Genomic DNA, 24,068 nt, shown 5'->3' on the forward strand with positions numbered 1-24,068 from the left:
CTTAAAAGTAGTAGATTTGATACATTCCAGGTCATCCCTCACTGTTTTGCATTTGCTGTTAAAGATAGCAAGCACATCCTCCTATGAGCCATCTTCTGGTGCCAGTTCAAGAAGAGACACTGACCCAGAAGGATTATAGTGTGAACAACAGAAAAAGAGAGGAAACAGACCTAAGTTGAAGTCTCATTATTTAGGCAGCCCATAGCTTTATAATGTTCTATTTTTTCTGTCAAGTCTCCTAATCTTTTTTCCCTCTTCTTCCTCCTGCTGTTTCCAGATGCAATCACATTCTTTTTCTCTTTTCTATAAGAAGTATGGAAATGAGTTATCATGTTTATAACAGTTTGTAACAGTAATATACTCTGTTAATAGAGGGATCCACTGGAAATCCTTCCATTATGTCAAATGAGTATATACATTACACAGAATATTTTCCTGAAGTGAATTGACAGAACCACCATTGCTTTCAGTCTTTAGTGCCATTTAGTGTCAAAAGTAGGTAGACTACTAATTTTCCTTGAAGCTATGTTGGATTTTGACATGAACACAGGTTGAATCTGTTTTCATAGTCTATCAGACACTTAAGAAAGTATAGTAATTTATTTCGTTATGGTTTGGTTCATAGAAGCAGATGACAGCAACTCCATTTACTGATGACTTACAATGTTCCATGCACAATGCTAAATACTTGTGTACATTATATCCTTTAATCCTGATAATAGTGATATGGGGATGTTAAAAGATGTGTCCAAAGCTTCACTAAGAGTAGAGAGTCAGATCAATTGAGAGCCAAAGCATACACTGTTTAATATCAATGCCAAATTGTAGTCTGAAAAATTGAGTATGGATTGATGAAAAAATAAATAATATGTTAGATATTGAATAGCGCAAAATTTTAATACTTCACTAATTATAAGTTAAAGCACACTTGCAAACATATAAGAGTTATTGGTAAGAACTGACTTAGCTTTTGGACTCATACACATATGACTATATATTTAATTCACTCAATCAGTGGAAACAAAAATTTCATAGTGTATTTAACTCTCAATCTTTGCTTCGGAGAGGAGGACAAAAATCTCTCTCACCAACTTGAGAAAACCATCAAGACCATGTGCCATCGCTGGTATCTCTGATCACTACAGATGCGTGTTGGACAGGCAGCTGTTAACGTGAGTGGGCCAAACAGTATTTGCTGTAGCTTTTTTATTTTTATCCATAAAAGCACAGCCAGATCTTAAGGCATGGGGGAGAATAAGGCTCATTAATTTGTACTGTGTGCTTGACACACTATTCAGGCAAGGAGAAATTCTGAACTATGAAGAGTCATTGTCCCTCTGCTGCTGACTATGTGGAGTATTTTAAACAGCTCTCAGATACTTTAGAAAGGAAAATGACAAAATCCAGTTTTGAGGATTGTGTGATTTGAGGGTTGTGAAGATAGTTCAAATATTTTCATCATAATTAACGGGACACACCATGTTAAGAAGGCAAACCTAGTCTGACTATTTCTCACTCCTGGCTCCCCAGGATATCAAATCTAATTGGCTGGGAGCTGTAGCAGGCTGACAGCAGGACAAAGCCCTCAAGGCTATTTGTGAAGAAAATGGATGGTTACATAAAATGGCATTGGCCCACTCATTAACCTTTCCTTCTCCCAGACTGCTTTCTCCATAATGTGCAATCCCAAGAAGTGGGACCACCGACTTAAATAGGTTCATCTCAGAGAGGAGTCAACCCACAAAAAGTTTTCTAAGCTTTGGACTGTGTAGGATCATTTTTATAGCTGCAGAAAAGATTGGCAAAAAAATATTTTGACCAAAATGTCAAAAACCTGGTTAAATAATTGTCCCAAGATTTATTTGTTGTATAAAAATAAGGCCATATGTTTTGCAAACAATTTGTAATAATTACCTGAGACCTGTTCATGCAACTCTCTCCTTGGGATAATACAGAATTGATTAAAAAATCAAACTTTGTCATGAGAAATTGCTTACTATATTCCAAAGTTGTTAAGTTATTTTAGGTGGGTGCTTATTTCCCTTCTTTTCTTTTTCTTCACCAGAAAGCACTTTTTCTGCCATAATTATTATTGAACCTCCTAGAAAAGCGAATTGAGAAGGACATCATGTATATGAACAGATTATTGGGTACAAATATTTCTTGTCCCAACTTGATTCAGAGATAAAAGCATATCATGCTTTGGAATAGCTTACATTTTTTAAGGAATCCCAAATATAAACAAATAATTATATTTTATTTCTAAGTACGGTGAAAATTTTTAATACTAAAGTAAATTGCCTGGAGTCAGTAAAAAATGTACATCTTAGGGTAACTGCAACGTATTTCGTATTTATCATCGTCATCAAGGGGAGTTATTTATAATCTCCATATAAATCACTTAAAAGACACAGCAGTTACAATTCCAAGAGTTAATTTGGAACCTCCTGAGTGTATGTAATCACTGTGAACTTTAAAATTCGAAAGTGTTTAAAACTGTTTTATTAATGTACCATAGATATTTATAAGATCTTAATAATATACATTTTTCTTCTTTCCAAATAAGTCTGTATTAAGAATGTATCTTGCAATGGGGGCTGGAGAGCTTATTTACAGAATGATTTACTTTCAAAAAACTCTCAAAGATTTATGGTTTTATTCATTGTTTAAGTGGCTGAATAGCAAACAGTAAAAAATCATGATGACAGACAGGAAATGGACTCTAGGTTCTGAGACTGGAAACCCTCTGGAACTCAAACCTGCAAGAGATAAAAATAAAGCAAAATATCTTGAGGAAAAAGTAAAATTGCTTTTTAGATTAATTTTTCCTGACTGAAAATGCCTACTCTCCTTAACAACATATTTTAGAACTCTCATTTCACTTACATTCTATTTAATTTAAGGAAGTATCTTTGACCCTCTGTCCTAGGAAATGTGTTTTAAATGTAAAAATGAAAAAGAAAAATGCCTAAGCTGTCCATGTCTGACTAAAGGGTAAATTAGAATTGGCCAACATGGGGTAGCTGATGACTTTTACTCTGTCACAGATTCAGGCAGATGACTGAGTGCTTCTTCTAAAGCAGAAATAATAAATGATTATTACATACTAAATCTGACTGATTGATGTTACTTCCTTGGAACATAGTATTGAGAGGATTTAAAAGTTGTGACTCAGCTGAATATGAATACCATGATTGATTAGTGATGTCTGCCATGAATACGGGAAGAGGGATATATGTACACATGCTTCATATTTTCTGTCCTTGCTCTCAGAAGCCTACAAGTACCCATGGAAAAACATTCTGATTTTTGTGCCAACAGAATGAATCATGCACCAATGACACACAGTTGTGTGTGTTTTTGTCATTTCTTTTTTTTTGAGATTCAAATGAGGAAACATAAAACTTTGTAATATGTGAGCATGTTGCAAATTTGAAGGATTATTTAAAGAAAAATTGATTCAATACCACTTGCTCATAATTGAAAAAGGAAACCCAGACCTTTTGTTTTTTCACCCAACATTTAGACAGGAACTGGAAAGATTCATAGAGCCCAGATTTCATGCTGCAGCTGTCTAGATTCAAAATCTCCAACAGCAATGGTGATTCAACTTACTTGACATTTTTGGAATCCTAATTTCCTCACTGCTGCTTCCATCTCCACCATCACTAACTGTTCTTATTTCAATCAAATAGTCCTCTTCAAATGGAACCAGAAGCTCAGCTGATGTATTGTTTGTTTCCAAAATATGAGTTTTACTCTGTCTGTTTTGCCGGTACAGAATCTGAATAAAATGGTGAATCAAGTTAAATGGACATGTTGCTTTTCTAAGGTTCAGACATTCTTACAGAACACTGTAAGACGTATCTTTATAAATGCTGTACTCCTCGGAAGGAAATATCCAGTCCATGCCTTTTCTTTGAATTTAGTTGTTAAGAAAAAAATTTCCTTTTTGGCCAATGCTTCTGACATGAGAATAGATTTATCTCTATTAATTAAATAGCTTGAGGCTATAATCTTTGGAGCTTGCTGTGAAAAGTCACTGGTTAGTTTGGACCCATTTCAAACGTCTGAATATATGCATTTGCCTCGAGAGGATGTCTATTACCACTGATGGAAATGATCTGCTCTGGCTATTTGACTATACTCTTGTTAGATTCCTTTTATATTGTTAAAAGATCACATCTTACTGCAACCTAAGCCCTAGAAATTTTATCTGAATATATTCTTTGATCTCATTCTCATCTCACACTTATGACCCACATATACCATTGTCTTTTGATGGCAAGGGGAGTCACTTGAAGAAAAAACATTACATACTGTAGAATTTTATTTCTTGATGCTCCGTGACACATTACCGACCTCAGCATACAAAACTTTTCAATGAAGAATTTGAAAGCGGCAATGCTGAATATTTTCAAAACATTTTTAAAAAGATTCCTACGTTTCCACAGGCACAAGATGTATTTCCTACTTGATTGTTACATTTCTGGTTCCTTAGTAACTTACTTGATAGGATTAAATGAGAAACTAAATACTCACCTTGTAACCCAATACTTCAGACTCATTTTCCATGGTTTTTACATGCTCCCAGTTTAGGCATAATTTAGAGTTTGTCAGCTTCCAGGCAATGTTAGCTGGTGGTTGGCTTGGAGCTTTAAAAAGATAATTAAAGATCCAAATGACTATTAATTAGCCTATGTTTACTGTATGACCCCTCAACATGCAAAGAGAAAATAAGTCCTAGATGATTAGCATAGAAGGAGCTAAAAGTTTTCAGAGTCATTTGAAATATCATATTAATTCTAATCAGAGTAAGGAAATTCACTCAAATTCTGGTCATTTGGGAATGTCTGTCTGACAAACTTATGAATTAATAATGACTTGCATGTCCAGTATTAATTTATTAATCATTTCTGTTTAGTTTGTTTACTTTACCATCTATAAATAGATGGAGGGCTCCATTATCTAGCGTTCCATTCAGCCATCAATCAATGAGCACGTCAGGCAAATTCAGGCTGGAAACCTTTCATATATTTCAACACAGAGATGTCCATTCCTAACAGTCTTTTACTTGTATTAATCACGACTCTTTGACTGTAAGTAATATAACCAACTCAAGATGTTTTAAGCAAAATCTTAGTAATAGCTTGTGAAGGATATGGGGAATCTCTCGGATCTCATGGCAGAATACAACACAGCCTCAGGAAGGACAAAAGAAAAATGTCAAAAAGCCAAGAAGTTTCTCTTTCTGCTTCTCACACTAGTGTTTGCTGCATGCTCATCTTGCTTAGACAGTCTCTTTGTCATTCTTAGCACATGTGGCAGAAATCATGACTGTCCATCATATCTGAGGTTTGAAACCTCCTCTATTCAGAGATAGTCCAGGCCAGAGTTCCCAAGAGGAAGCTGATGATTGACTTAATTTGGCCATATGTCTATCTTAGCCCAATCAATTGTGGCTAGATAATGAGGAAGATGCGTGTCATTTAATACACACGGAGCTATTAGGAACCCGGAAAAGGGAAAATCATTACAAACTGAGGGATCATCCCCAAAGGTATCTACTCTAAATCCAAACTGTGGCTTTTAGTTCGCTATAATTAATGTCTGGGCAAAAGGTGGTGGGAAATAAGGGAAGATGGATTTAGAATCAACCTTCTAAAGTAATGGATCTGGTCTAACTTGGAAATTTTATACACAAGAAAACTAGAGTCCAGGTTGGGAGGACATTTATCGAAAAGCATGCAGGTAATGAGCTGAGTCAAATCAGAATCCTGGTCTCTTGAATTTCAATTTAGTGTTTCTCCATGACAACACTGCTGTTTCTGAAAGATCTGAGTCCACATGATTATTTTTCAGATTTAAGAAACTGGAGGGATTAAAAATAATTCAGCTGGAAAGCAGAGGCAAAGATAAAATTACCCAGTAAGATGTTTTTGGCATCTTATATGAATTTGTGAGACTGAATGAACATAATATCTAACTCATCATAACACTGATGGAAATGGAAATGTTTTCTTATGGTCTTTTGACTCAACTGCTATTTAATCTCTTATGTGTCCCTGGAAGTGTCACAGGGTGCCTGACATTGCGTTATCATGCATTCCCTTGTTTCCTCAAACCCACTACGATAACACTATTGTTCACTCAGTCCCTTACAGCCCAGGCGAGACATGGTAGAGAGACATTTTCCACTATGCTCCCATGGGGCTCAGTTCATATTTTATTATGGATTTATCACATTGAATTATAGTTATTCTTGTTCATGTGTTTCTTTAAATTTCTTGAGGGCATGTGCCTTGTTCAACTCTGTATTACCAACCTCTAGCACAGTGCTTGGCACATAGAAGGCATACAATGCATATATGTTGAACAAATGACTACGTAATAAGATGGCTAAAGAAAAACTACTCAGGGTCCTGTGTCGTTTTCTCAGGTCATGTTAATTATGTACTGGGCTGTGGGCAGATCCATAGGTGACACAATGTGGACAATCCATTCATTACATTATCCTATAATCAAGGTCCATTGCCATGGCCAAATCTGCAGAAATCCATATGGATTTATAAGTTGGACAGGCCAACTGGATTGACTAAGTCCTAGTATGCCTCCTGACAGTATAAACCCAATCAGGATTAAAGGCCTAAGTGTTTTGCAATTAGTAAGCTCTCAGTGGGTTCTTGTCAAAACATTTATTTCCAAAGGACTGGATGGCAACAATAGTATTTTTGTAACTATTTTCCCTCAACTTATCCCAAAGTGTCATTTCTAATTTCTCAGCAATAAAAAAGTTAATATAAAAATTCTCATGAGGTATCATAGTTTTAACAACTAGTATTCAGTCATGGCACATTTCTTTTATCTCTGTTCTTTAAAACGAAGCACTAACATTAACAATATCATAAAATCAATACAGAGAAAACAAAAATTCACTCCTTTGATGTCACTGGCAGTGATGGATACTGAAATTTTCATCTATTGCTGTGTCTGTTTTGTTTGTTTAGAGAAAAAGTACTGTTTTCATCACTATGAATCCAATGATGAAGCTCCAGACTGGGAGATAGAAGAATTGCTTTCTACCAACTACGTGGACAAGGAGTTTATGACTATGGCAATGACCCTGAAACGTTTGTATTTGGTTCCTTATTTTCCAAAGCAGAAGTAAGGCATTCTATGGACATAAAAAGAGAAGAGTTCTATCAGGAATGAACTCTTGGTATGAATGGCAAATTGTATAAATTATTCAGCACGCTTTACCTCTCTTGCTAGCTAGAAGGTGGAAAGAGTTGGGCTTTGAAATCAGAGAAACTTGAATCCGTATCCAGTCTCTTCCAAGAGACCTGGTTTTCCCATCTTTGGAATGAAACTAAAATCTCCTAGTTTATAAGATTTTTAGCTTACATGAAATAAAATATGAAACATTGCTCACTTGGTTAGTGGTACATATTATAAAGCTCAATAACTATTAATTCTCTTTTTGGAGAGTAGCAGTCTCCACTGTTGTGTTATAACGTAATTAGTTTTTCAATTGTGCTCAAAGTGGTTTGTGACTAATAATACAATTCCAAAGTTTGCAAACGATTCACTTCTTAAATATAATTAGGGTATATACAAGATTTTCCCTTAATAATATTGCTCTTACTTGGGTTTTTCACCCGCTTTTTGAAAGGCAGATAAAGTGGTAGAGCCTCAGCTAATTATCTGGGAAGTTCTCATGGTCTATTGCCTTTCTTATCTTTGCCCACGAGTGTGACTCCAATGTTAATGTCTTTTGTCTGGTATTGAAAAAAAGTTTCTGAAAGCTGCTCTAGAAGACCTTACTTTAATATGAACACTGTTAACAGTTCTGGTTTCATGAACTTGATGTATTTGATTAACTGGATTGCAGGTAACTATGATGAAACTGAAATTTCTATTACCTTGAAAAACCAAAGCACTGTCACACGGGTAATATGAAACACATGCCATAGATATTTGTATGGTCAGTGGTAAACGCAACAAACAAGCACTTTTCTATTTTTTAAAAAATTTTTCCAGGCAATTTCCAAAGACTAAATCATTTTCTATTAATCAAATGACAGAGCAACATTAAACTAGCCCTTCACAGCTCTAATGGTTTCCCTGTGATCAATTTTCTGTAGATGGCATTTATATTCAACTGTAGTTCACACTGTGAACTCAATTCAAAAACAACTTCTTATGTTACACTTCTAAGTAACAGCATGGGGTTGACATTTGGGCAAGAGAGAAAGAACATAAGCGCAAGATGAAATAAAAGCTTAATGCTTCCTTTATGTCTAAATATGGATTGATTGCATATTTACAGCGAGAAAAATCCAGCACAGAGTGCTAGTCAGTCAATGTCAGGGGCCAAATTGAACCCAAATTTGCAACACTTTCTGTTTGTGGGTCTGAATACTTCTTTCTACATAAGCAGCGCTTTTGTTTTTCTTTTCCTCTTGGAATTGAAGTACATATTTTTCCCCTTTAGTTGTAAATCTAAATTCCACTTAAGTGATGTCTGGGTAGATCACAGTATATTGGCAGTGGCCCTCAGTTGTCTCTTGAAAATACACATTTTCACTAAGCTATGATACTGTTAACCACAGATCTTTACTTTAAAATAACGATAGGGCCATCATCACCGGCAACAACAATCACAAAGACTTCCGAAGTTTTGCATTTGCTCTTCTTTCTGTTGGGAGATTCCTTTGTTCACCAGCTCCTTTTTATTTTATGTGTCATATCAAAATATGTAGCCTTTTCTATATAGGTGATCCTTTTTATGTATATCTCAGCCTCTTAATCATTTTTTCGTAGTACTTTTCAAAAATAATGGTTATTTCATTTTTTTGTTGTTTTCTTGTTTTAGGTTGACTCCTCTAAAAGAGAAATTGCCTGAAGGCAGAGATCTCACCAAATTTAATCTCCATTAGGCACTTAATCTTGTGCAGAGGTCACAGGAGGCACTATTTTCTTGAGTGATTGAATCATCCTATTTCCCCAAAAAGGCTCTGTCTTCTGTTTAGCTTACCCAATCAGAGTAGGCAGAGATTTTGGTAAATGTGAGTTCTGCTTTCTCAGAATTTATAATGGATGATCAAATATCATATTGAAAATCTAGACTGTGACAGTATGAACGTGTGATAGATGCAGAATTTTTTGCTGTCACCACAATTCAGAAGTAATCTTGATGTCATCTCAAGGACACGGAAAATCAAAGTTAGATCCCGGGATAGCACTTTGAATCAGAGGTACCTTCAACGTTTCATTAGTCATTTCTCATCTTTGCTTTGGATGTCCTTCCATGACCCTTGAAGAAAATTTTGCGACAAATTTATAAAAAGAAAGACAGTAGCTGTGCTTTCCCACTTTAAGAAATGCAAAGAAAGTGAAATCATCTCTAAAGAAGAAATGTAATAATACATATTATCACGTACCGAGCTCTCGCTGCATGGCAGCCTCTGGGTCACCTTGGTGTACATTATATCTTTCAGTTCTCATAGCAAACTCTAGAGAAGAGTATCATCATCTCTGTTTTTCAGATGAGAAAATGGGCTCTGAGTTATCAAGTGATTAGACCTGTCACACCATAGTACATGGCTGAGCTAGGATTCACATCCAACCTTCTTTCACTCTGAAGTTCCTTTTCTATTTCTTTCCAACACTGTCTCACAATGAGCCAAAATTATGGGAACACCCAGAAAAATGCAAGCACATTAAGGGGAAACTTATAGATCAGCAGAAAAGACTGTTTACAGGCATGGCAGGGGCATGGCAAACTGAGAGAACACACGACGTCAAACAAATGAATATTAAACTTAGAAGATCAGTAAGTCTGGTGCAGCCAGGGCTAGATGAGGAATGGGACAGAATGTAAGTTTGGGACAAATTGTGAACAATTTAGTACACTTTTCTCTTAGTCTTTGTTCTCTGGAATAAAGGAAACAATGAAATTTTGGAAGGAGAAGAGGGTATGATACCATTTTAGGAAGAAAAATTTCAAGGTGGTTTGAGATTTGTACTAAAGATTTGAGAGTCTTGTGGGAGAGAGAAAATTTAGATGGTTAGAGATGAAGATTATGAGCTAGCACAGTGTTCAAAGGATGGAGAGATTTAGAGAACCCATGTTCATAGTATGTCAGTCTAACAGATGCCACAACAAAAACTTTCTAAACATTTGTTTTCTCATATCTAGGAGTTAAAATACCAAACTCCTTGATTTGTTGTAATAATTAAGTGAGATAATGTATGCAGAAAATGAACACAGTGCTTGGGACATGGAAGTGCTCAATATTTTGTAACAGTGGTTGGCAGAATAAGGGCACCCCAAATGTGTCCAGACCCTCATCCCCAGACCCTGTGGATGTGTTACTTTATATGAAAAAGGGGACTTTGAAGATGTGATTAAGTCAGGATCTTGAGATGCAGAGACAATCCTGGATTCTCCAGGTGAGTTGAGTGTAATCACAAGAGTCCTTAGGAGAGAGAAAGTGAGGCAAGAGAGCCAGTCAGAGGAAATGTGATGACAGAAGCAGAGGGTCAGAGTTAGAAGGAGATTTGAAGATATTGCCCTGCTGGCATTGAAGACAGAGGAAGGGGTCACAAGCCAGGGAATGTAGGTGGTCCCTAGAAGCCAGAAAATGCAAGGAAACGAATGCTCTTCTAGAGCCTCCAAAAAGGAGTACACCATCACCCACATCTTAATTTCCAACAATTGAAATTCATTTCTCATTTCTGACCTCTAGAAATGTATAATAATAGATATGCATTGTTTTAAACCACTAATAGTGGTAATTTGATCAGCAGCAACAGGAGACTAAAGCAATTTTTATTCTTTTCTCACAATGTCAGTGATATAGAATGTAAAAGACAACAAAATTAGAGGTTTGATTGTTACTCAAATACGATGAGATGGAGACTTGTAGAACCTTGTCATTCTCAAGTCCTTGTTGGCTATTTTGATAATGACACTGAAGTTTACAGCTTAGGGAAACCAAATTTGAGAAATATTGAAACAGGGTTGCCATGAAAGAAATTAGGAATTTGGGTTTTTATTTTTTTGACTCAGTCGAGAAAGAAGATGGATGCTTAAAGAAAAACTAAACTTCACATTAACTTTTCTGACTCTCCTCTCAATTTTCTCTCAGTAGATGTATTCTAGCACTATATCCTGGGTAAATTCACTCTTGCTGATTAAACTGTTTTCAAAAGATGCTCCCACTCTTTGATGAGGCTGATCATGTGTTAACACTCAGACAAACAATAATGTTCTTGGCATTTAATCCGAACTTCAGTCATGCCGACTTGAAGAACTAAGTGGGTCAACTGAACAAACCTGATGTTTTCACATCGGAAACAAGTTTTCTGCTTAGACACATAGAATAGGTTAGCACAAACTAACACATGGTTGATTTAGGTTGCATGATGAATCAGTCTAGCAAATTCAGGTTCCAGGAAAAAAGTTACTTCTAAGATTATATATATATGTATATATATATATAAGCATATGTATGTGTGTGTATATGTATGTATGCATATATGTGTATATGTATGAGTGTACATATAAATGTGTGTTTATATAGCCTTATTTTTATATCGTATATATATATATATATATATATATATATACACACACACAGACACACACAAGCACATAAATATATCTTTTTGAAGTAAATAGTTTATTGTTCAGGTCTCAGCCCACCTTAAACTGGTAAATGGGTTACATGTAATAGGAGATGATGTGAATATTGGCTCAACAACTGTACTAAAATATCTGTCAGTTTATTACCATACATATCTGTGATTTTTTCTTAAGTGGGACAGACTGAGAAAGTTTACTGGGGCTATTGTTAAGTGAATAGCAAAAAATAAACTTTGGTAAATAAATAAAATTCATTCATAACTGTCCTGTTCTGTGTGTGGGCATGTTTGTGTGTCTGTTGAAGACTATTCTTAAGGGGTGTGTGGAATTCTTTTTTTTTATTGAGGTCACATTGTTATAACATTGTGTAAATTTCAGGTATACATTATTATATTTCAGTTTCTGTATAGACTGCATTATGTTCATCATCTAATTTTTATCCATCACCATACATGTGTGTCCCTTTATCTCTTTCACGCTTCCCCACAGGCTTCTCCTCTGATAACTGCTAGTCTGTCCTCCTTATTGATGTGTTTATCTTCCAGATAGGTGTGAAATCATATGGTATTTGTCTTTCTTTGTCTGACTTATTTCACTTAGCATAATGTCCTCAAGCTCCATCCATGTTGTTACAAATGGGACAATTTTGTCTTTTTTATGGCTGAGTAGTATTCTATTGTATATATATATATATACATACATACATACACCACACCTTCTTTATCGATTCATCTGCTGATGGGCACTTGGGTTGATTCCACATCTTAGTTATTGTAAATAATGCTGCGATGAACGTAAGGATGCATAAGTCTCTTTCAATTTCTGATTTCGTGTTCCTTGGATAAATATCCAGCAGTGGAATAGCTGGATGGTATGGTATTTCTATTTTTAAATTTCTGAGAAATCTCCATACTGTTTCCCATAGTGGCTTCACCAGTTCACATACCCACTGGCAGTGTATGAGGGGTCCCTTTTCTCCACATCCTCCCTCTCCAACCCTTGTTATTTCTTGTTTTGACCATTATAGCCATTCTGACAGGTGTGAGGGGATATCTCATTGTAGTTTTGATTTGCATTTTTCTAATAATTAGTGATGTTGCATGTCTTTTCATGTGCCTGTTGTCCATCTGTATATCTTCTTTGGAAAAATGTGCCTTCCCATCTTCTGCCCATTTTTTGATGGGGTTGTTTGTTTTTTGTTGTTGAGTTGTATGAGTTCTTTATATATTTTGAGAATTAACCCCTTGTTGGATATATGATTTGCAAATATTTTCTCCCAGTTGGTGGGTTGTCTTTTCATTTTGCTGATGGTTTCCTTGACATGCAGAAGCTTTTTAATCTTAGGTACTCCCAATTGTTTATTTTTTATTTTGTTTTCCTTACCTGAGTAGACTTGGTATTTGAAAAGATACTGCTAAGACCAATGTCAGTGAGCATACTGCCTATATTTTCTTCTAAGAGTTTTATGATTTCAGGTCTTACATTCAAATCTTTAATACATTTTGAGCTAATTTTTGTGTATGGTGTAAGGTAATGATCTGCTTTCATTCTTTTGCATGTGGCTGTCCAGTTTTCTCAACACCATTTAGTGAAGAGACTTTCCCATCTCCATTGTATGTTCTTGGCTCCTTTATCAAAGAGTAGCTGTCCATAGATGTGTGGTTCTATTTCTGGGCTCTCAGTTCTGTTCCATTGATCCATATCTCTATTTTTCTGCCAGTACCATGCTGTTTTGATGACTATAACTTTGCAGTATAGTTTGAATTCAGAAAGTGTGATACCTCCAACTTTGTTCTTCTTTCTCAGGGTTGCTTTGGCTATGTGGGGTCTTTTGTTGACCCATATAAATTTTCAGATTCTTTGTTCTATTTCCACGAAGAATGTCATTGGGATTCTGATTGGGATTGCAGGGAATCTGCAGACTGCTTTAGGCAATATGGAGATTTTAACTTTGTTTATTCTTCCGATCCATGAGCATAGAATATCTTTCCATTTCTTTATGTCATCATAGATTTCTTTCAACAATGTCTTATAGTTTTCAGTGTTTAGGTTGTTCACCTCCTTGGTTAAATATATTTCTAGCTATTTTAATCTTTTTGTTGTGATTGTAAATAGGATTGCATTCTTGAATTCTCTTTCTGCTAGTTTGTTATTGGTGTATAGAAAGGCAACTGATTTTGTATGTTATTATGGACCCTGCAACTTTGCTGTAGTTGTTGATTATTTCTAATAGTTTTCTGGTGGATTCTTTAGGGTTTTCTATATATATAGAATCGTGTCATCCACAAATAGTGAGAGTCTTACTTCTTCCTTTCCTATATGGATCCCTCTTATTTCTCTTTTTTGCCTAATTGCTCTAGCTAAAATTTCCAGTACTATATTGAACAAGAGTGGTGAGAGTGGGCATCTTTGTCTTGTTCCTGTTCTCACAGGAATGGCTGTCAGTTTTTCACCAGTGAGTATGATGTTAGCTGTGAGTTTATCATATATAGCCTTTATTATGTTGAGGTACTTTGCTTCTGTATCCATTTTATTCAGATTTTTTATCATGAATAGATGTTTAATCTTGATGAATGTTTTCTCTGCATCTATTGAGATGATCATGTGATTTTTATTCTTCATTGTGTTAGTGTGGTGTATCACATTGATTGATTTGTGTATGTTGAACCATCTCTGCAACCCTGGAATAAATCCCACTTGATTGTGGTGCATGATTCTTTTAATGTATTGATGAATTTGATTTCTAATATTTTGTTGAGGATTTTTGCATCTACGCTCATCAGGATATTGGTCTGTAATTTTCCTTTTTTGTGCTGTCCTTGCCTCGTTGTGGGATCAGGGTAATGTTGACCTCATAGAATGAGTTGGGAAGTGTTCCATCTTCTTCAATTTTTCAGGATAGTTTGAGAAGGATAGGTATTAAATCTATGAATGTTTGGTAGAATTCTCCAGAGAAGCCGTCTGGTCCTGGACTTTTGTCTCTAGGGAGGTTTTTGATTACTGTTTCAACCCCTTTACTAGTGTTTGGTCTATTCAGATTCTCTATTTTTCCTTGATTCAGTTTTGGGAGGTTGTACAATTCTAAGAATTTATCCATTTCTTTTAGGTTATCCAATTTGTTGGTATATAGTTTTTGATATTATTGTCTTATAAACCTTTGTATTTCTGTGGTGTCCATTGCAATTTCCCCCTTTTCATTTCTGATGCTGTTTATTTGAGTCTTCTCTCTTTTTTTTCTCAGTGAGTCTAGCTAAGGCTTTGTCCATTTTGTTTATCTTTTCAAAGAACCAGCTCTTAGTTTCATTAATTCTTTCTATTGTTGTGAGATTTTTTAATGCTATCTTTACACATTTCTAATCACTCTTGATTTTGCCTGAGATAGAAACTGAATTAAACACAAGAGTTTCTGTGAGTTTGGTATCTCTCAGTCAGCTAGAGGGAAATGTCTGGGCAATCTTAAAACCACCTGATTGGAGACTTCCATCCAGATTTGCAGATTAACTGAAAGAGGCTAGTCTCCAGAAGGACCACAGAAGCAAATCATTCACACAGGTATATGACAATGGTTTCATCGAATTAGTAAACATAGAGTAAAACAGGAAGAGGAAGAGAACTACATCTCTAGCTAGCCAGTTCTTGAGGATCACTCATGCCCCAGTCTATTTAAAGCAGGATTTGTCAAAAGCTGGTTTAAGAATTGTTGGTCCACACATACTCTCTCTTGAAATGTATTGATCCTAGATGCTTTTTGTTCATCTGTTTCTTTCCTCCTTAGCAGTTCCATAGCACTTTGTATTTTCCATGGTGCTCTTACAATCAGGCACCTCATTTTTGCCCCACCAATAAGTTCAGAAAATAGTAAGGGCAGAGAGAATTTTCATTTAAGAGATAAAGTTAAAGCAGAAAAATGGAATGTCTTGTCTCATTTCAGGTCATGAGTTGGCAATCAACCTAGAATTAGAACACAAGTCTCTGACCGCTGGCCCAGTGATGTGTACATAAGTGGATAATACACTATAATCAAAGGCCTATTATCTGAGATGATTTTTAAGTTCTTTTTGGACATAACAAATATATTTACATGGGAGAAACCTTTATATCACTTGATTTTCAAGCTCTTTTCAACCAGGGATTTTTTTCCAAAACACAGGAGAAATAAGAATACAGCATTCAGGTGCCAGCCCTGTGGCCCAGCAGTTAAGTTTACACGCTCTGCTTCGGCAGCCCAGGGTTTTGCCAGTTTGGATCCTGGGCGTGGACATGGCACTGCTCATCAGGCCATGCTGAGGTGGTGTTCCACATAGCTCAATTAGAATGACCTACAACTAGAATATACAACTATGCAGTGGGGGGCTTTGGGGAGAAAAGGAAAAGAAAAAAGAGAAGATTGGAAACAGATGTTAGCTCACCTGCCAATCTTTAAAAAAAAAAGAGTTCTGCCCTGGATATGATTGTTAAAAGAAAAAAAAGAATACAGCATTTATATGCAAGCTCTATTTTTCCTGCTGTTTTAGTAACAGTAAACTCATTTCTTAGTCTTTCTCAAAATTCAGCAATTATACTTGTTACTCTTTTTCATCAGGATTCAGAGACCAAAGAATGTATTTTAAAAAGCCTATTAACAAATAATTTATGTTCACCTTCAATATATAAGGAAGATATAAATAGTATGCAATCATAAAAAGTACATATTGTAACTACTGCTAAATAATATCTGATCAAACTTTTCCCTATTTATTACTGTGTCTCATAGTTTGGAATATTTGTGCAATGCAATCCCAGACTCAGCTATAGGACAAAGGCAGCAGCAATCGACTATTCATCCTTTACTTAGTAGGTCCTGCCTATGTGAAAGAGACCTGGTTGATTATTAAAGGAGATAAAAAGAAGCAGAAAAGTTAATTCTTGGACTTCAGGGGCTTCAACATAAAGTTCAGTGATAAGATATCCTAGAAGGAACGATCTGGATTTCTGACAGTGTTAGGATCACATCAGAGTCTGTTCTAGGACTCAAACGATAAACAAACCAAAACAAAAACAAAAGACCATTTACTAAGCATTTACTAAAGTAATATAGTACATACTTTATCTCTTCAATTTAGAACAAAGCCCTGAGGGAAACAGGTACTACTTTTTGCTCATTTTACAGATGATGATGTTGACACTGAAAGATTAAATAACCACCTACCATTTCGAGAATGGGAGGTCAGGTTTTGAACTCACGTTGGGAGAAGGCATCAAGAGTCTGTGTTCTTAAACATTACACTCTTACATCTTTCATCTATATACTCAGAATATTTCCTCTTTTGGAATTCCATAAAGATCAAAACAGTTTATTTTGTTACCAGAAAATTTCAATGATTATCCGTATTTAAGGGACAAACCAACCGACCAAATAAAGGAATCAGTAAAATGATGAGGTGGGAGGAATGAAAAGGAGATTGAGCAAAGTAATGGTTCTATTCATGGATGAATCCTGGTCCCTGCAGTGGGATGTGTACTTACGAGACTTTTTGGTGGTAACATTGACTGGGGGGCTTGAGGGCCCTGTCCCAGCAGTGTTGTAAGCTCTCACGGAAGCAAAGTAGACAGTGTTAGCTTTCAGCCCTGTGATGTTTTTGGTTGTGACATTTCCGTTCACTCTAGTTTTACCAATCATGGATTCCTTGGAGTCATCTGTCCAGTATAAGACCTGGTCATTAAAAACAAAGAACATGCAATTCATTGTTTCCCAACAACTATCACCCACACTGGGATATGGGAAGAAGACAGGAGCAGAAATGGCAGAATATTTTCGAATTAAAATAGTTATACAACAGCAACAGAATAATCAAAGTCTAATATTCATAGAGAAGAAATTTAAAAAGTTACAAATTCACAATGGAAATTAGAGACCTTGGTTTAAGGAGGTTTAGAATTAAACTTTCATTCTAATTCCAAAATAAAATAAACCATGTTACCCATTTTGTGAATCATTGGATTTACAAGTTAAAGGTACAAGAAGTGATGAATGAGTCTCACCCCTTAACTTTGTGAGAATGAACGCCCATATATGTGAAGTGATTTGCCTCATTCTATATAGAATATGAATGACAGATTTAGAAGAATCTAGGATTTTTCTATCTTTTCCAAGATAACTAATTCTTTTCAAGTTGTGCTCCAATTCTCAGAGCAGATTTACCAGTGAAATTTTTCTATGGTTTAAGATCATCGAGGACTAGATGTTTACTTCTCCCCAAAAACAAATATCATTGCGATTTAAATAATTAAATAATATAAGCAACTGATCACTTTCTAAATGCTAACATTTGTCATTTTGCTGGTTAAAATCACCTGGAAAATGAGTGGGTAAAGAAGATGCGGTTTATATGTGTGTATACATATATATATACACACACACACACAATGGAATACTACTTAGCTATAAAAAAGAATGAAATTTTGCCATTTGTGGCAATGTGGATGAAACTTGAAGGCATTATGCTAAGTGAAATAAGTCAGATGGAGAAAGACAAATATTGTATGATTTCACTCTTACGTGGAATCTAAAAAAAACAAAACAAATAAACAAAATGAAAACAAAAACTCAAACTCAAACTCATAGAGAACAGATTGATGGTTACCAGAGAGGAAGGAAGCTGGGGGTGGGCAAAATAGGTGAAGGGTGTCAATTGTGAAGGACTGTGCCAGATTTTGCTGATGATTCCTTTATAGTGTATACAGATGTCAAATTATAATATTATATAGTTGAAATGTACATAATATTATATACCAATTTTACCTCAACAAAAAAAAAAGGAGAAAAAAATCCACTGAAAAGACCCCTCCACTAATGCCCCTCTCTAGCATTAGACATATATTATTAAATACTAAGAACAAGGTTAGTGGTATAAGACTGTTAAACAGGAGCTATTGTGCAGTTAGCTGGCATGTTCACAAGGAAAAGTGAAACTAATGTGGATTACCTCATAGCCCAGCACTCTTCCAGTGTTTCTATTCCAGGCAATAGCATTCCACGAAACCTCCATTTCTGAAGCAGAAAAACTTTGGACAGAAGTTCCCCTTGGTGCTAGCTGAGGTTCTACCATCCAGAGAAAGACACAACTATCTTCAGCAGAGTGGTTCATGGAAAATGAATGCAAGATACTCATACAGTCTCAAGGAAGACCAGGCTGACTGCAACTTACCATCTTCCCCAGAGTAGACAATGGACACGGTACTCAGTGATCCTTCTCCTTCCTTATTGTACACACCCACTTTGACTTCAAAGGGAGAGAGGGGGATGATGCTTTCGTTTCTGTAAACAAACCTTGATGATTCCACAGATGGCACTCTTTCCTTGATCCAGGTTGTTGAGCCAACTGGCCGCAACATGATGATGTATCCAAATTCCTCTCCATTCTGTAGTTCTTCTGGAATTGACTTGGGCAGAAGTGATCAATCACTGAGCATTTACAAAAATATTTTATAGAGCTATTATAATGTTTATTGATTATTTACCTTATCTTTTATAGAGACAAACATGGATATTTACCCTGTTTAATGAATTGTTGAAAAAAATACTTTTATTTGGAATGCCAATTAGGAAAATGATCCCAATTTAATATGCTCAGATAAATAAATTAAAATTTTAAATGGAAATGTAAAACAGGTTTTACATGTTTATACCTGTTGCCATGGTTATTCATGAGTTGTGATAATAAAATGGTTTAGAAGATTGCAAGATTTTATAAGTTAAAACACAATTTTGATATGAATTTTTTTTTTGAGGAAGATTAGCCCTGAGCTAACATCTGCTGTCAATCCTCCTCTTTTTGCTGAGGAAGATTGGCCCTGAGCTAACATCCGTGCCCATCTTCCTCTACTTTATATGTGGGACGCCTACCACAGCATGGCTTGCCAAGCAGTGCCATGTGTGCACCCGGGATGCGAACTGTTGAACCCTGGGCCAACGGGCCAGCCCCTTTGATATGAATTTTTAAACTCAGCACAAAATTAACTTATTAACTATTTCAAGGCTAATTATGTTTTCCTTTCACAAAACTTTTCAACAAATTCTTGTAAGATACATGTAATATAATTTTTGCATAATAACATTTGCTTTAAGGCATATAGAGTGTTACTCAAACACAAAAGTATAAAGGACCTCTGAGTATTCTTTAAACATACACCTTCATTAGTAGTAACATTGGTGTGTACTTCTCCCAACATTAAAAAAAAAACTTTCCTAATTCCCACAGACAACAAGTTCTTTAAGATTCATTTAAAACCTGAACTTATTAAATTTACAAAACAAAAATAGATACAAGCTCCCCAGAACTCTACAGATATTAAAAATTATAAATAAACACATAAAATAAAAACATGAAAATAAATTTGCCTTGAATTTAGACAAATATCCCACCTGTTTCTAAGAAAGTTGTATTTAAAAATCTAGGGATTTTTTTAGTTCTTCCGAAGGAAAATACTTTTCCCTTCCTTTATTTCTCTTTCTAAGTAGTTTCGTAGACTAATAAAGGCATACTGAGTAGGACATAGTGTTTGAGCCTCTCATGACCATAACTCCGTTTGTAAGGTTTTCCCTATCCATAGGTATCCATTCATTGTATCACATTATCCTGTGACTTGGACCACATTTACTTACCCAGCAATAGGAACCAGAACCAAAGATACCACCTTGGTCACTATCTATGAGGTGTTCTTGTGCATAATCTCTGTATTCTATAGTGACTAATACACCCAATCAATTCCTTTCCCCTACAGAGTTTGAATATGAAACATAGGTATGCAAGGGTAATAATAGATGAACATAGAGCAGGCAATAAGTAGAAAACATACAGTCATAGGGCCACTGAGGCAGTGGAAGCTAAGGGAAATTGAAGCTATAAATTATATAGAGAAGAGATAAAATTTAGCTGTTAACTAAGTAGAAAATTGGAAGTAAAGGAAATGGGAAGAACTGAGGACTGTTGGAGCTAGGGCTGGATTACCAGAGTAGCTGATGGCAGACTATGGTGCTCAGAACAGCGATGAATAATGTTTCAGTTCTTCATTTGACCTGCCTGCTTGGTTACTGAGACTTTTTCCCATGCTCATTACTTCCCATGTAGCTTTAAAATAAATCCCCATTAACCAAGGTGACCTGAGCTGGTGTCTATTTCTTGCCATGTGGAACAGTCTAAGAAATACAGACAGTGACGGGAGGAAGAAAAATATAGGTCCTGAAATCTGAGGAAAGGAAATGCTTCCTTGAATGAACATTTCTCTTTTACAGGGAGATCAGAATTAAATCAGTTAAGTTTGAGTGGTATGGAAGAGATTTCTGAGAATTTAAGCTATTTACTAGAGCATTTGATTTATTTTTGATGTTTCTCTGATGTCAGATTTAATCAAGATGTTTGGTTCATCTAAGAAAGTGGAGAGAGGACTTTTGTTTTTGTTAGTCAAGTACAATTAGTGTTTCTCATGGTGTTCCCTTCACAAAGATCTGAGTCCAATATGTTCAGTTTAGAGGGGAAAAAAAAGGAGACTTATTTAGGTTCTTACTCCTATTCTTTTCATATGGGCAGAGAGCCAAATGATGGAGAAATATATACAGCTATTTAAGATGGCCAGAAAGAGTTTTCTTTTTTAAGCACAGAAGTGGTCAGTAGAATAAGGAAATTCAGGGATTCTTCTAATAATGAAATCTATTAAAATTGATAAAGGCTGGTAATACAATTTTCAACCACAGTGTCTGTAACAACTAGATCTTTAGTATAGACCAAGAGTCAGCATACTATGGCCTTTGAACCAAATCTTGCCTGCAGCCCGGTTGTAAAAGTAAAGATTTTTGGGAACAAAGTCACATGTGTTTGTTTACATATGGTATATGATATATCACTTTTGAATGATAATGGCATGACGGAAAAGTTGTGAAAGAGACGATGAGACCCCACAAAGCTGAATATTTTCCATGGCTGGCCCTTTACATAAAAAATGTATCAATTCCCAGTATAGGCTTTTATCTCTTACTCTATAGTACTTTATCCTATACACCTAATTTGATAATCATATATATGAGATAGTCAACTCAAGCACCTCAAACTTGGAAGTATTTGAGAGTACGAATTATGATAAGATATGAATAAAGAAACCCTTAAAAAAGGAATTAGCAATTACCACATTCCAAAAGTCAGATATCATGTTTAGGTTATTGGAAACAAAACAAACCAAAACAAATAAACACAAAATAGAGATTACTGTGGCACTGGAGAAAACACAGGGAGGATGTTTCTTTCAGGCAGATTATACCACAGTGTGTTTACATGAGCAGCAATCTGGGATAACCAGTAAAGCTGTCACTTAGAAACCATAATGGTGGATTCTGACTGAATTTACAAAGGTCGTTGGATCCACATTAGTTTTGAAAGCCCAGAGGGTACTATTTCATCCATACTAGCAGTGACATTGGCCAGGAATAGTCTCTCTACCCTCGGGTTCTTTTTCAAAACATAGTTTAGACAAACTATGATGGTGCCTTTCCTGACCTCCTTCCAGGCTGGGTTAAGACTACCCTGTTCTGTTGGCCTCTGAGCATTCAGACTTTTGTAAAATGCGTTTTTGTACCCCCACTGCTTGCATCAGAGTAGCTACTCATTATTGTTCATTGAATTGATGGAGTTACTACATGCCTTCTGTTGGCTTGAACTAGTATGCATCTCCTCCTAAATACATATAACTTATTCCTTAAAGAAGTTTGAGCACTAGAAGAATTTGGCTCAGTAACTGTGTGTACGTGATGCCAAATGTGAATGAAATGGGAAATTGCATCCATTAATGGAGTTTCTGCAAGCATCTGCATATCTGATATCCCAAGGAAAAACACACAGAAGAAATGACTTTAATTTTTTTAAAATAGAGGTCAGCTTTCTGTAGAGGGCTAGCTAGTAAATATTTTAAGCATTGGGGGACATATGGTCTCATGCAACAGCATGACAGCAGCAATATGTAAAACATACAAGAATAGGTATGGCTGTAGACAAATTTGTGTATTAAAACAAGCAGCAGGGCAGATTTGGTCCTTGCTTAAATGAAAAGGACACTATAAATCATGTAAAGATTTTTTTTTTGGTTATTCACATCATCTCTATTTAAAAATACTATACATAGGATTTCCCATCCCCCTCATATGTAGACTATGTACAAACAATTTTTTACCGACCTTTAGTAATTTCTGATCATGGAGGAGAAAAAATAAGGTATGAAGTCAGGCAAAACTCCCCATACACTATGATGGAAGGTTTATGTGGCCTTCAAAGAACATTGAAACCTAAACAGCCTACTCCCCAACACACGAAAGCAATTCACTTGTCGACTCACTTGAGAGTCAAGGCTACTGTGGGAAATGTGTTCAGAGGATTGGAATAATTTGATTAGCTTACTACTGAAGGCAGAAACACAGGGACTCTCGCCCTCCCTGAACCATGGCATCACATAAGGACAACTGGAATTCTAATTTAGAACAAAATAGAAGAGCATGGAGTGAGAGCCCTGTGACCAAATGCTACTTTGCCCACCACCTATATCACATTTCTGAGTCTCCATCCATTTTCTTATCTGAAAGAGGCATTACGCACCTCCAAGCATTGGGGTGAGGCCTGAATGACATGAAATGCCCACTGCAGCGCCTGAAGCCCTGTAAGTGGTCCACATGTGAAGCCCTCTCTCCCTCAGGCCTCTGAGAGTTCCATCTCTCTTAATACACATCTTTCCACCCAAAATGTACTTAGCCAGGTCACACTACATTCCAGGCACTGTGTGGGGCCCATAATGTCTACGTGAAACTAGACATCCAGAAGAAAGGAAGACTTTTATAACAGCTGAACCTGGTTTCTGGCTCTGTCATTTAGAACCTTGAGAAAACAATATCTCTGTGTCCCAATTTCCTCTCACATAAAGAGGATTTAATACTACTATACTCTCTATCTTTAATGGAATTTTGTGAGGAATAAAATGGGCCATATATATAAAAGGTCTTTTACTACTATAAAAGCATTTACAGATGCAGTGAATTACACTTATTCAACAACATGGTTTCTCAACTTTGGCATTATTGACGTGTTGGGCCAGATAATTCCTTGTTGTGGCGGACAGTCCCGTGCATTGCAGGATGTTTAGCAGCCTCCTGGCCTCTACCCAGATGCACCTCTCCCCTTAATTATAACCATTCAAACATGCCCTCAGACATTGTAAAATGTCTCCTGAGGGTTGAAATCATCCCCACCTTCCACTGAAAACAACTCTACTAGATATCAGTCTTGATGGTTTTTAATTCAAACATCCATGGCTATCATGTTCTTAGGTGCAATATTAAAATGTGGAAGGAAATAAATATTTTTGCAGTATGAAAGTTATCACCAAAATGTCAAAAATGCAT

General features: G+C 35.9%; 1 protein-coding gene across 1 annotated transcript in view; it reads right to left on the reverse strand.

Annotated features, from left to right (window-relative positions):
* Nucleotides 1-2,655: 2,655 nt before the first annotated feature.
* The window catches only part of CNTN6 (contactin 6), a 295,689-nt gene continuing 274,276 nt past the window's right edge, over nt 2,656-24,068 (reverse strand). Inside the window, exons 18-23 of the mRNA XM_046683997.1 lie at nt 18,838-19,072; nt 18,616-18,731; nt 17,156-17,342; nt 4,543-4,655; nt 3,616-3,784; nt 2,656-2,759 (exon numbers count right to left, since the gene is read on the reverse strand). Of these exons, the coding sequence (XP_046539953.1) occupies nt 2,656-2,759; nt 3,616-3,784; nt 4,543-4,655; nt 17,156-17,342; nt 18,616-18,731; nt 18,838-19,072 (924 nt within the window). The remainder of the gene's footprint in view (nt 2,760-3,615; nt 3,785-4,542; nt 4,656-17,155; nt 17,343-18,615; nt 18,732-18,837; nt 19,073-24,068) is intronic.

This window comes from Equus quagga, chromosome 1, assembly GCF_021613505.1.
Source record: "Equus quagga isolate Etosha38 chromosome 1, UCLA_HA_Equagga_1.0, whole genome shotgun sequence".
In the NCBI taxonomy this organism is placed as follows: Eukaryota; Metazoa; Chordata; class Mammalia; order Perissodactyla; family Equidae; genus Equus; species Equus quagga.